The sequence below is a fragment of the Oncorhynchus mykiss genome, chromosome 8 (genome assembly GCF_013265735.2).
Source record: "Oncorhynchus mykiss isolate Arlee chromosome 8, USDA_OmykA_1.1, whole genome shotgun sequence".
Taxonomy (NCBI): domain Eukaryota; kingdom Metazoa; phylum Chordata; class Actinopteri; order Salmoniformes; family Salmonidae; genus Oncorhynchus; species Oncorhynchus mykiss.
The window spans coordinates 88,187,771-88,201,829 of record NC_048572.1 but is presented as its reverse complement, the minus strand read 5'-3'; the positions used below and the strand labels follow the sequence as shown (position 1 = coordinate 88,201,829).

General features: G+C 42.8%; 1 protein-coding gene across 6 annotated transcripts in view; it reads left to right on the top strand.

The window, feature by feature from the left end:
• Positions 1-14,059, top strand: part of LOC110518901 (microtubule cross-linking factor 1) — a 254,295-nt gene that overhangs the window by 129,666 nt on the left and 110,570 nt on the right. For all 6 annotated transcript variants that reach the window (XM_036986668.1, XM_036986663.1, XM_036986665.1 and 3 more), the window contains exon 4: positions 13,499-13,834. In XM_036986668.1, the coding sequence (XP_036842563.1) occupies positions 13,499-13,834 (336 nt within the window). The remainder of the gene's footprint in view (positions 1-13,498; positions 13,835-14,059) is intronic.

Genomic DNA, 14,059 nt, shown 5'->3' with positions numbered 1-14,059 from the left:
ATATGGAGTCAACAGTACAAAGCCACTCTGTCTTTGATGCTACAGTATATGGAGTCAACAGTACTAAGCCACTCTGTCTTTGATGCTACAGTATATGGAGTCAACAGTACTAAGCCACTCTGTCTTTGATGCTACAGTATATGGAGTCAACAGTACTAAGCCACTCTGTCTTTGATGCTACAGTATATGGAGTCAACAGTACTAAGCCACTCTGTCTTTGATGCTACAGTATATGGAGTCAACAGTACTAAGCCACTCTGTCTTTGATGCTACAGTATATGGAGTCAACAGTACTAAGCCACTCTGTCTTTGATGCTACAGTATATGGAGTCAACAGTACTAAGCCACTCTGTCTTTGATGCTACAGTATATGGAGTCAACAGTACTAAGCCACTCTGTCTTTGATGCTACAGTATATGGAGTCAACAGTACTAAGCCACTCTGTCTTTGATGCTACAGTATATGGAGTCAACAGTACTAAGCCACTCTGTCTTTGATGCTACAGTATATGGAGTCAACAGTACTAAGCCACTCTGTCTTTGATGCTACAGTATATGGAGTCAACAGTACTAAGCCACTCTGTCTTTGATGCTACAGTATATGGAGTCAACAGTACTAAGCCACTCTGTCTTTGATGCTACAGTATATGGAGTCAACAGTACTAAGCCACTCTGTCTTTGATGCTACAGTATATGGAGTCAACAGTACTAAGCCACTCTGTCTTTGATGTTACAGTATATGGAGACAACAGTACTAAGCCACTCTGTCTTTGATGCTACAGTATATGGAGTCAACAGTACTAAGCCACTCTGTCTTTGATGCTACAGTATATGGAGTCAACAGTACTAAGCCACTCTGTCTTTGATGTTACAGTATATGGAGTCAACAGTACTAAGCCACTCTGTCTTTGATGCTACAGTATATGGAGTCAACAGTACTAAGCCACTCTGTCTTTGATGCTACAGTATATGGAGTCAACAGTACTAAGCCACTCTGTCTTTGATGCTACAGTATATGGAGTCAACAGTACTAAGCCACTCTGTCTTTGATGCTACAGTATATGGAGTCAACAGTACTAAGCCACTCTGTCTTTGATGCTACAGTATATGGAGTCAACAGTACTAAGCCACTCTGTCTTTGATGCTACAGTATATGGAGACAACAGTACTAAGCCACTCTGTCTTTGATGCTACAGTATATGGAGTCAACAGTACTAAGCCACTCTGTCTTTGATGCTACAGTATATGGAGTCAACAGTACTAAGCCACTCTGTCTTTGATGCTACAGTATATGGAGTCAACAGTACTAAGCCACTCTGTCTTTGATGCTACAGTATATGGAGTCAACAGTACTAAGCCACTCTGTCTTTGATGTTACAGTATATGGAGTCAACAGTACTAAGCCACTCTGTCTTTGATGCTACAGTATATGGAGTCAACAGTACTAAGCCACTCTGTCTTTGATGCTACAGTATATGGAGTCAACAGTACTAAGCCACTCTGTCTTTGATGCTACAGTATATGGAGTCAACAGTACTAAGCCACTCTGTCTTTGATGCTACAGTATATGGAGTCAACAGTACTAAGCCACTCTGTCTTTGATGCTACAGTATATGGAGACAACAGTACTAAGCCACTCTGTCTTTGATGCTACAGTATATGGAGTCAACAGTACTAAGCCACTCTGTCTTTGATGCTACAGTATATGGAGTCAACAGTACTAAGCCACTCTGTCTTTGATGCTACAGTATATGGAGTCAACAGTACTAAGCCACTCTGTCTTTGATGCTACAGTATATGGAGTCAACAGTACTAAGCCACTCTGTCTTTGATGTTACAGTATATGGAGTCAACAGTACTAAGCCACTCTGTCTTTGATGCTACAGTATATGGAGTCAACAGTACTAAGCCACTCTGTCTTTGATGCTACAGTATATGGAGTCAACAGTACTAAGCCACTCTGTCTTTGATGCTACAGTATATGGAGTCAACAGTACTAAGCCACTCTGTCTTTGATGCTACAGTATATGGAGTCAACAGTACTAAGCCACTCTGTCTTTGATGTTACAGTATATGGAGACAACAGTACTAAGCCACTCTGTCTTTGATGTTACAGTATATGGAGTCAACAGTACTAAGCCACTCTGTCTTTGATGTTACAGTATATGGAGTCAACAGTACTAAGCCACTCTGTCTTTGATGCTACAGTATATGGAGTCAACAGTACTAAGCCACTCTGTCTTTGATGCTACAGTATATGGAGTCAACAGTACTAAGCCACTCTGTCTTTGATGCTACAGTATATGGAGTCAACAGTACAAAGCCACTCTGTCTTTGATGCTACAGTATATGGAGTCAACAGTACTAAGCCACTCTGTCTTTGATGCTACAGTATATGGAGTCAACAGTACTAAGCCACTCTGTCTTTGATGCTACAGTATATGGAGTCAACAGTACTAAGCCACTCTGTCTTTGATGCTACAGTATATGGAGTCAACAGTACTAAGCCACTCTGTCTTTGATGCTACAGTATATGGAGTCAACAGTACTAAGCCACTCTGTCTTTGATGCTACAGTATATGGAGTCAACAGTACTAAGCCACTCTGTCTTTGATGCTACAGTATATGGAGTCAACAGTACTAAGCCACTCTGTCTTTGATGCTACAGTATATGGAGTCAACAGTACTAAGCCACTCTGTCTTTGATGCTACAGTATATGGAGTCAACAGTACTAAGCCACTCTGTCTTTGATGCTACAGTATATGGAGTCAACAGTACTAAGCCACTCTGTCTTTGATGCTACAGTATATGGAGTCAACAGTACTAAGCCACTCTGTCTTTGATGTTACAGTATATGGAGTCAACAGTACTAAGCCACTCTGTCTTTGATGCTACAGTATATGGAGTCAACAGTACTAAGCCACTCTGTCTTTGATGCTACAGTATATGGAGTCAACAGTACTAAGCCACTCTGTCTTTGATGCTACAGTATATGGAGTCAACAGTACTAAGCCACTCTGTCTTTGATGCTACAGTATATGGAGTCAACAGTACTAAGCCACTCTGTCTTTGATGCTACAGTATATGGAGTCAACAGTACTAAGCCACTCTGTCTTTGATGCTACAGTATATGGAGTCAACAGTACTAAGCCACTCTGTCTTTGATGTTACAGTATATGGAGACAACAGTACTAAGCCACTCTGTCTTTGATGCTACAGTATATGGAGTCAACAGTACTAAGCCACTCTGTCTTTGATGCTACAGTATATGGAGTCAACAGTACTAAGCCACTCTGTCTTTGATGTTACAGTATATGGAGTCAACAGTACTAAGCCACTCTGTCTTTGATGCTACAGTATATGGAGTCAACAGTACTAAGCCACTCTGTCTTTGATGCTACAGTATATGGAGTCAACAGTACTAAGCCACTCTGTCTTTGATGCTACAGTATATGGAGTCAACAGTACTAAGCCACTCTGTCTTTGATGCTACAGTATATGGAGTCAACAGTACTAAGCCACTCTGTCTTTGATGCTACAGTATATGGAGTCAACAGTACTAAGCCACTCTGTCTTTGATGCTACAGTATATGGAGACAACAGTACTAAGCCACTCTGTCTTTGATGCTACAGTATATGGAGTCAACAGTACTAAGCCACTCTGTCTTTGATGCTACAGTATATGGAGTCAACAGTACTAAGCCACTCTGTCTTTGATGCTACAGTATATGGAGTCAACAGTACTAAGCCACTCTGTCTTTGATGCTACAGTATATGGAGTCAACAGTACTAAGCCACTCTGTCTTTGATGTTACAGTATATGGAGTCAACAGTACTAAGCCACTCTGTCTTTGATGCTACAGTATATGGAGTCAACAGTACTAAGCCACTCTGTCTTTGATGCTACAGTATATGGAGTCAACAGTACTAAGCCACTCTGTCTTTGATGCTACAGTATATGGAGTCAACAGTACTAAGCCACTCTGTCTTTGATGCTACAGTATATGGAGTCAACAGTACTAAGCCACTCTGTCTTTGATGCTACAGTATATGGAGTCAACAGTACTAAGCCACTCTGTCTTTGATGCTACAGTATATGGAGTCAACAGTACTAAGCCACTCTGTCTTTGATGTTACAGTATATGGAGACAACAGTACTAAGCCACTCTGTCTTTGATGTTACAGTATATGGAGTCAACAGTACTAAGCCACTCTGTCTTTGATGTTACAGTATATGGAGTCAACAGTACTAAGCCACTCTGTCTTTGATGCTACAGTATATGGAGTCAACAGTACTAAGCCACTCTGTCTTTGATGTTACAGTATATGGAGTCAACAGTACTAAGCCACTCTGTCTTTGATGTTACAGTATATGGAGTCAACAGTACTAAGCCACTCTGTCTTTGATGCTACAGTATATGGAGTCAACAGTACTAAGCCACTCTGTCTTCGATGCTACAGTATATGGAGTCAACAGTACTAAGCCACTCTGTCTTTGATGCTACAGTATATGGAGTCAACAGTACTAAGCCACTCTGTCTTTGATGCTACAGTATATGGAGTCAACAGTACTAAGCCACTCTGTCTTTGATGCTACAGTATATGGAGTCAACAGTACTAAGCCACTCTGTCTTTGATGCTACAGTATATGGAGTCAACAGTACTAAGCCACTCTGTCTTTGATGCTACAGTATATGGAGTCAACAGTACTAAGCCACTCTGTCTTTGATGCTACAGTATATGGAGTCAACAGTACTAAGCCACTCTGTCTTTGATGCTACAGTATATGGAGTCAACAGTACTAAGCCACTCTGTCTTTGATGCTACAGTATATGGAGTCAACAGTACTAAGCCACTCTGTCTTTGATGCTACAGTATATGGAGTCAACAGTACTAAGCCACTCTGTCTTTGATGCTACAGTATATGGAGTCAACAGTACTAAGCCACTCTGTCTTTGATGCTACAGTATATGGAGTCAACAGTACTAAGCCACTCTGTCTTTGATGCTACAGTATATGGAGTCAACAGTACTAAGCCACTCTGTCTTTGATGCTACAGTATATGGAGTCAACAGTACTAAGCCACTCTGTCTTTGATGCTACAGTATATGGAGTCAACAGTACTAAGCCACTCTGTCTTTGATGCTACAGTATATGGAGTCAACAGTACTAAGCCACTCTGTCTTTGATGCTACAGTATATGGAGTCAACAGTACTAAGCCACTCTGTCTTTGATGCTACAGTATATGGAGTCAACAGTACTAAGCCACTCTGTCTTTGATGCTACAGTATATGGAGTCAACAGTACAAAGCCACTCTGTCTTTGATGCTACAGTATATGGAGTCAACAGTACTAAGCCACTCTGTCTTTGATGCTACAGTATATGGAGTCAACAGTACTAAGCCACTCTGTCTTTGATGCTACAGTATATGGAGTCAACAGTACTAAGCCACTCTGTCTTTGATGCTACAGTATATGGAGTCAACAGTACTAAGCCACTCTGTCTTTGATGCTACAGTATATGGAGTCAACAGTACTAAGCCACTCTGTCTTTGATGCTACAGTATATGGAGTCAACAGTACTAAGCCACTCTGTCTTTGATGCTACAGTATATGGAGTCAACAGTACTAAGCCACTCTGTCTTTGATGCTACAGTATATGGAGTCAACAGTACTAAGCCACTCTGTCTTTGATGCTACAGTATATGGAGTCAACAGTACTAAGCCACTCTGTCTTTGATGCTACAGTATATGGAGTCAACAGTACTAAGCCACTCTGTCTTTGATGCTACAGTATATGGAGTCAACAGTACTAAGCCACTCTGTCTTTGATGCTACAGTATATGGAGTCAACAGTACAAAGCCACTCTGTCTTTGATGCTACAGTATATGGAGTCAACAGTACTAAGCCACTCTGTCTTTGATGCTACAGTATATGGAGTCAACAGTACTAAGCCACTCTGTCTTTGATGCTACAGTATATGGAGTCAACAGTACTAAGCCACTCTGTCTTTGATGCTACAGTATATGGAGTCAACAGTACTAAGCCACTCTGTCTTTGATGCTACAGTATATGGAGTCAACAGTACTAAGCCACTCTGTCTTTGATGCTACAGTATATGGAGTCAACAGTACTAAGCCACTCTGTCTTTGATGCTACAGTATATGGAGTCAACAGTACTAAGCCACTCTGTCTTTGATGCTACAGTATATGGAGTCAACAGTACTAAGCCACTCTGTCTTTGATGCTACAGTATATGGAGTCAACAGTACTAAGCCACTCTGTCTTTGATGCTACAGTATATGGAGTCAACAGTACTAAGCCACTCTGTCTTTGATGCTACAGTATATGGAGTCAACAGTACTAAGCCACTCTGTCTTTGATGCTACAGTATATGGAGTCAACAGTACTAAGCCACTCTGTCTTTGATGCTACAGTATATGGAGTCAACAGTACTAAGCCACTCTGTCTTTGATGCTACAGTATATGGAGTCAACAGTACTAAGCCACTCTGTCTTTGATGCTACAGTATATGGAGTCAACAGTACTAAGCCACTCTGTCTTTGATGCTACAGTATATGGAGTCAACAGTACTAAGCCACTCTGTCTTTGATGCTACAGTATATGGAGTCAACAGTACTAAGCCACTCTGTCTTTGATGCTACAGTATATGGAGTCAACAGTACTAAGCCACTCTGTCTTTGATGCTACAGTATATGGAGTCAACAGTACTAAGCCACTCTGTCTTTGATGCTACAGTATATGGAGTCAACAGTACTAAGCCACTCTGTCTTTGATGCTACAGTATATGGAGTCAACAGTACTAAGCCACTCTGTCTTTGATGCTACAGTATATGGAGTCAACAGTACTAAGCCACTCTGTCTTTGATGCTACAGTATATGGAGTCAACAGTACTAAGCCACTCTGTCTTTGATGCTACAGTATATGGAGTCAACAGTACTAAGCCACTCTGTCTTTGATGCTACAGTATATGGAGTCAACAGTACTAAGCCACTCTGTCTTTGATGCTACAGTATATGGAGTCAACAGTACTAAGCCACTCTGTCTTTGATGCTACAGTATATGGAGTCAACAGTACTAAGCCACTCTGTCTTTGATGCTACAGTATATGGAGTCAACAGTACTAAGCCACTCTGTCTTTGATGCTACAGTATATGGAGTCAACAGTACTAAGCCACTCTGTCTTTGATGCTACAGTATATGGAGTCAACAGTACTAAGCCACTCTGTCTTTGATGCTACAGTATATGGAGTCAACAGTACTAAGCCACTCTGTCTTTGATGCTACAGTATATGGAGTCAACAGTACTAAGCCACTCTGTCTTTGATGTTACAGTATATGGAGTCAACAGTACTAAGCCACTCTGTCTTTGATGCTACAGTATATGGAGTCAACAGTACTAAGCCACTCTGTCTTTGATGCTACAGTATATGGAGTCAACAGTACTAAGCCACTCTGTCTTTGATGCTACAGTATATGGAGTCAACAGTACTAAGCCACTCTGTCTTTGATGCTACAGTATATGGAGTCAACAGTACTAAGCCACTCTGTCTTTGATGCTACAGTATATGGAGTCAACAGTACTAAGCCACTCTGTCTTTGATGCTACAGTATATGGAGTCAACAGTACTAAGCCACTCTGTCTTTGATGCTACAGTATATGGAGTCAACAGTACTAAGCCACTCTGTCTTCGATGCTACAGTATATGGAGTCAACAGTACTAAGCCACTCTGTCTTTGATGCTACAGTATATGGAGTCAACAGTACTAAGCCACTCTGTCTTTGATGCTACAGTATATGGAGTCAACAGTACTAAGCCACTCTGTCTTTGATGCTACAGTATATGGAGTCAACAGTACTAAGCCACTCTGTCTTTGATGCTACAGTATATGGAGTCAACAGTACTAAGCCACTCTGTCTTTGATGCTACAGTATATGGAGACAACAGTACTAAGCCACTCTGTCTTTGATGCTACAGTATATGGAGTCAACAGTACTAAGCCACTCTGTCTTTGATGCTACAGTATATGGAGTCAACAGTACTAAGCCACTCTGTCTTTGATGCTACAGTATATGGAGTCAACAGTACTAAGCCACTCTGTCTTTGATGCTACAGTATATGGAGTCAACAGTACTAAGCCACTCTGTCTTTGATGCTACAGTATATGGAGTCAACAGTACTAAGCCACTCTGTCTTTGATGCTACAGTATATGGAGTCAACAGTACTAAGCCACTCTGTCTTTGATGCTACAGTATATGGAGTCAACAGTACTAAGCCACTCTGTCTTTGATGCTACAGTATATGGAGTCAACAGTACTAAGCCACTCTGTCTTTGATGCTACAGTATATGGAGACAACAAGGCTTGTTGTTGTGTCTCCCGTCACAAACAATAATTTTAGCTTTTTATGGAAATTCTTAAGCCAAAAATAGTAAAGATTCAATTACCAAAACATTAAAAAATATTCCATTGTCTCTGTTAGGTCCACATTGGGTAGACATCAACAGAAAAAATTGGCTATTACTACTACTATAGTAATACTGTGATTATATCTACACTACTATAGTAATACTGTGATCATATCAACATAGGAGAAGAAGCAGGCTGGTTTGGGTTCTATTCTAGTCCTTGGAGAGGAAGCAGGCTGGTTTGGGTTCTATTCTAGTCATAGGAGTGGAAGCAGGCTGGTTTGGGTTCTATTCTAGTCATAGGAGAAGAAGCAGGCTGGTTTGGGTTCTATTCTAGTCCTTGGAGAGGAAGCAGGCTGGTTTGGGTTCTATTCTAGTCATTGGAGAGGAAGCAGGCTGGTTTGGGTTCTATTCTAGTCATTGGAAAGGAAGCAGGCTGGTTTGGGTTCTATTCTAGTCCTTGGAGAGGGAGCAGGCTGGTTTGGGTTCTATTCTAGTCCTTGGAGAGGAAGCAGGCTGGTTTGGGTTCTATTCTAGTCCTTGGAGAGGAAGCAGGCTGGTTTGGGTTCTATTCTAGTCATAGGAGAGGAAGCAGGCTGGTTTGGGTTCTATTCTAGTCATTGGAGAGGAAGCAGGCTGGTTTGGGTTCTATTCTAGTCATTGGAGAGGAAGCAGGCTGGTTTGGGTTCTATTCTAGTCCTTGGAGAGGAAGCAGGCTGGTTTGGGTTCTATTCTAGTCATTGGGAGAGGAAGCAGGCTGGTTTGGGTTCTATTCTAGTCCTTGGAGAGGAATCAGGCTGGTTTGGGTTCTATTCTTGTCATTGGAGAGGAAGCAGGCTGGTTTGGGTTCTATTCTAGTCATAGAAGAGGAAGCAGGCTGGTTTGGGTTCTATTCTAGTCCTTGGAGAGGAAGCAGGCTGGTTTGGGTTCTATTCTAGTCATTGGAGAGGAAGCAGGCTGGTTTGGGTTCTATTCTAGTCATTGGAGAGGAAGCAGGCTGGTTTGGGTTCTATTATAGTCCTTGGAGAGGAAGCAGGCTGGTTTGGGTTCTATTCTAGTCATTGGAGAGGAAGCAGGCTGGTTTGGGTTCTATTCTAGTCCTTGGAGAGGAAGCAGGCTGGTTTGGGTTCTATTCTAGTCCTTGGAGAGGAAGCAGGCTGGTTTGGGTTCTATTCTAGTCATTGGAGAGGAAGCAGGCTGGTTTGGGTTCTATTCTAGTCATCGGAGAGGAAGCAGGCTGGTTTGGGTTCTATTCTAGTCATTGGAGAGGAAGCAGGCTGGTTTGGGTTCTATTCTAGTCCTTGGAGAGGAAGCAGGCTGGTTTGGGTTCTATTCTAGTCCTTGGAGAGGAAGCAGGCTGGTTTGGGTTCTATTCTAGTCATTGGAGAGGAAGCAGGCTGGTTTGGGTTCTATTCTAGTCATTGGAGAGGAAGCAGGCTGGTTTGGGTTCTATTCTAGTCATCGGAGAGGAAGCAGGCTGGTTTGGGTTCTATTCTAGTCATTGGAGAGGAAGCAGGCTGGTTTGGGTTCTATTCTAGTCATTGGAGAGGAAGCAGGCTGGTTTGGGTTCTATTCTTGTCATTGGAGAGGAAGCAGGCTGGTTTGGGTTCTATTCTAGTCATTGGAGAGGAAGCAGGCTGGTTTGGGTTCCATTCTAGTCATTGGAGAGGAAGCAGGCTGGTATGGGCTTGTTCTGTGTATGTAGGCTATGTCATAGTGGCTGGAGACTTACCTCAGCCACATGGGGATACAGAATGTCATGTGTGACTGTGATGTCAGCTTTATTTTTACAACACTACACATTTAGCCTCCTCACTGTACGTGAGTGTACTATTGCCTCTGTCAAGAGGTCCAAGCTTTAATGGCACAGATGGTTGCACACTCACCCTTTAAGCACAAGGTTGCTGGTTCAAGCCCTGCTCTGGCTTTTCCCTCTCAGTTACTACAGTATGTGCATTGCGCGAACACACATACACCAATTCTCCTCTGCTAGGCCCAGACTAGGTTCTGTTTGCTTCTAGCAGAACTAGGACTAGGTTCAGTTTGCTTCTAGCAGAACTCGGCTAGTAAACATCTATGCTCGCATACCTTAAAAGACCTTTGCTTGAAACACGTTTGTCCCTCTCGAGACACTGTAGCTACAACATAGCCAGTAGTAACACTTCCTCAAAAATAGTCTGGATTAATATAAAACACATCTGTCATTAAATGTTATATTTTTGTTGATCTGGGTGAACCAGATGGGTGAACCCATGTAGTTTTCTCAGTTATTATAAGACGTTTTGGCGGCTGTATTTGGCCTACAAGGGGCTGCCATTGCTTTTGCCTACTAGCCAAACTAGTAGGCAAAAGGCAGCTTAACATTTGCTAGCTAACACAGTGGTTAACCTTTTACTGCAGTGGGCTAAATCAGTGTCACACAGGACTTTTTTTGGGGAGGGGGGGGGGGGGGTGGTTTTAAAAACAAATCTACTTTGAAACAAAAGGTTACACCTCACACACATGGTTGTGTGAATAAAAAGACACCTGTACCATGTCAGGTATAGAGAAATGTATTCCATTATAATCCTAATATTACACTTTATATACATCACAGAAGACAGAAATATAATAAAACCGTTTGACATAGAAACACCAGATTTTCGGTGTAAAAAAAAATGTGTTTATTAATTTATGAAATAATGAAACTGACACAGTTATCTGTTTTATTTGATTGTTGTTTCCCTGGTTACCGCTGGGCCCCCTTATCCTGTTTTCTACTTCCCAGGTCACCCTGATTATACCTTATTGGATTCACCTGTGTTTACTTACCTTCTCTGTTCACCTGGTTGCCTTGTTATTTAGATTCCTCAGTTGGCCTTCTCTTAGGTCTCCTGTTTTACTAGTGTTCTCTTGTGCTGTTGCCTTGTTTGTGTCAAGACTCATAAGTAAAAGATTTGGATTCACCCTTACCTCTACTTGCTGTGTTTCTCTGCGCCTGGGTTCGAAGTTCGTACTAGCATTATCGTTACGGAAACGTATAAACCACATTCCACCCATGAGACCACTAGAGGGCGCTTTGGTCATTTACATGCAGGAAATAATCCTAAATAAATAAAAGCTACATTAAACACTGTTCTGGCATCTAAGAAATATTTATTTAGCATGTTAACAGGCATTATCTCGTATTATTTCAGAATTCCTCCAGTTCGGTAATATGCCTTGCTTTCTGCATGGACATGCAATGTGTGTAACCTTAGTAACCGAGATGTAACATGGCAACCTTAGAATGTTGCTAGGGGGGGTAATTACTTAAAATGTGTTATGATTTTCAAAATCGGACCTTTTGATTTTATAATATTAAATTAAAATGTGCACATTTTCCACGTTTTGAATCATACAGTGTTCATGTATCGTCACATTATCTACGTAATGATATTGAAACATTACAGTTTTGCTTTCTGGGTCACGGAATGCCTTTTCTGGAGCCTTTTTGTGGACTAAATGACACTTCAGACACCTGAGTTATGCTGGTATATACTGTAGAATATTGCTCAAATAAATATCTGAGTCCCACGTTTTACCATTTCGAGGTGAATCATACATTTCTTATGAATGTAAATCCAACGTTGCCGGCTATGTTACTTGTTATGACATTTATACAGATTCCTATGAGGCCACCGTGTGGGAGCTACAGGCGAGTTATAAAGTCAAACCCTCATGACATTTACAATCTCCCATGGCTTAGGGAAGTACATGAAACTTCGAACCAAATCCCCAGTCTCCTCTCTACACCACTATATGGAGTTAAATAGCCTAGTCGGGGTTAGCTAGTAGTGTATATGAATCGTAGATGGCCGGCCTGGTGGAAAGACTGAGGGGGTTGTGACCTCGTTACACCCGCCGGAGACAGACCTTGACTCACTCACTTCCTGGTCTCAGTTTATGTTGGGCAACCCACTTGGTTACAGCACCATAACATGGGAGTAAACACAGGACAGAGGGAAAAACGTGTGTCTGTCTGTCTGTCTGTCTCTCTGTCTGCCTGCCTGTCTGTCTGTCTGTCTGTCTGTCTGTCTGCCTGTCTGTCTGTCTGTCTGTCTCTCTGTCTCTCTGTCTGCCTGCCTGTCTGTCTGTCTGTCTGTCTGCCTGTCTGTCTGTCTGTCTGTCTGTCTGTCTGTCTGTCTGTCTGTCTGTCTGTCTGTCTGTCTCGCTGTCTGTCTCTCTGTCTGTCTCTCTGTCTGTCTGTCTCTGTCTCTCTGAACATGTAGACTTTAAACTCACTTCAAAGGAGTGAGTTTAAACCTGTTGTCTCGACCTCTGAATGATCGGCTATGAAAAGCCAACTGACATTTACTCCTGAGGTGGTGACCTGTTGCACCCTCTACATCAACTGTTATTATTATTTGACCATCTTGAAGAACGATCTGGCCTTAATGGCCATGTCCTCTTAATCTCCACCCGGCACAGCCAGAAGAGGACTGGCCACCCCTCAGATCCTGGTTCCTCTCTACCCGGCACAGCCAGAAGAGGACTGGCCACCCCTCATAGCCTGGTTCCTCTCCACCTGGCACAGCCAGAAGAGAACTGGCCACCCCTCATAGCCTGGTTCCTCTCCACCTGGCACAGCCAGAAGAGGACTGGCCACCCCTCATAGCCTGGTTCCTCTCCACCTGGCACAGCCAGAAGAGGACTGGCCACCCCTCATAGCCTGGTTCCTCTCTAGGTTTCTTCCTAGGTTTTGGCCTTTCTAGGGAGTTTTTCCTAGCCACCGTGCTTCTACACCTGCATTGCTTGCTGTTTGTGGTTTTAGGCTGCTGGGATTCTGTACATCCATTTGAGATATCAGCTGATGTAAGAAGGGCTTTATAAATACATTTGATTGAATTTGATTGACAAGACCTGAGCAGGAAAACCTCCGGGCCCTTGATATTATGTCCATGTATTCTGTCAAAAAAAAAGGGACAAAAGATTTGAAGATTAAAACTGTGTAAATCATTTGTCCCCACCTTGTCCTAGTTATCGTATCCATCAGTGTGCAGTATGTCCTCTATAATGTTTGTGATTTCTCCTTCCGTCTCACAGACCGCTCTACGGCGGAGAGGGAGCAGGGAAACCTTTAAGGACAAGAAGTTTCTGAATCAAGACGACAGTGCAGATCTCAGGTGCCAGCTCCAATTCTCTAAGGAAGAATCCACCCTCATGCGAAAGAAGATGGCCAAGCTGGGGAGGGAGAAGGAAGAGCTTGAGCAGGAGATACAGAAGTATAAGTCAGTCTACGGGGACGTGGACAGCCCTCTACCCCTGGCAGAGCTTGCAGGTGGTGGGCCACACAGCACCAGGGAGGCTGAGCTACGGCTCCGACTCAAACTGGTGGAGGAAGAGGCTAATATTCTGGGGAGGAAGATTGTTGAACTAGAGGTAGGTGCCATGACTATTTTACCTTGGGCTGTGTCCCCCAAATGTCCCCCTTTTCCACTACTATAGACCAAGGCCCTGTGCACTACCAGGGCCCTATCCACTACTATAGACCAAGGCCCTGTGCACTACCAGGGCCCTATCCACTACTATAGACCAGGGCCCTATCCACTACTATAGACCAGGGCCCTGTGCACTACTATAGACCAGGGCCCTGTGCACTACTAT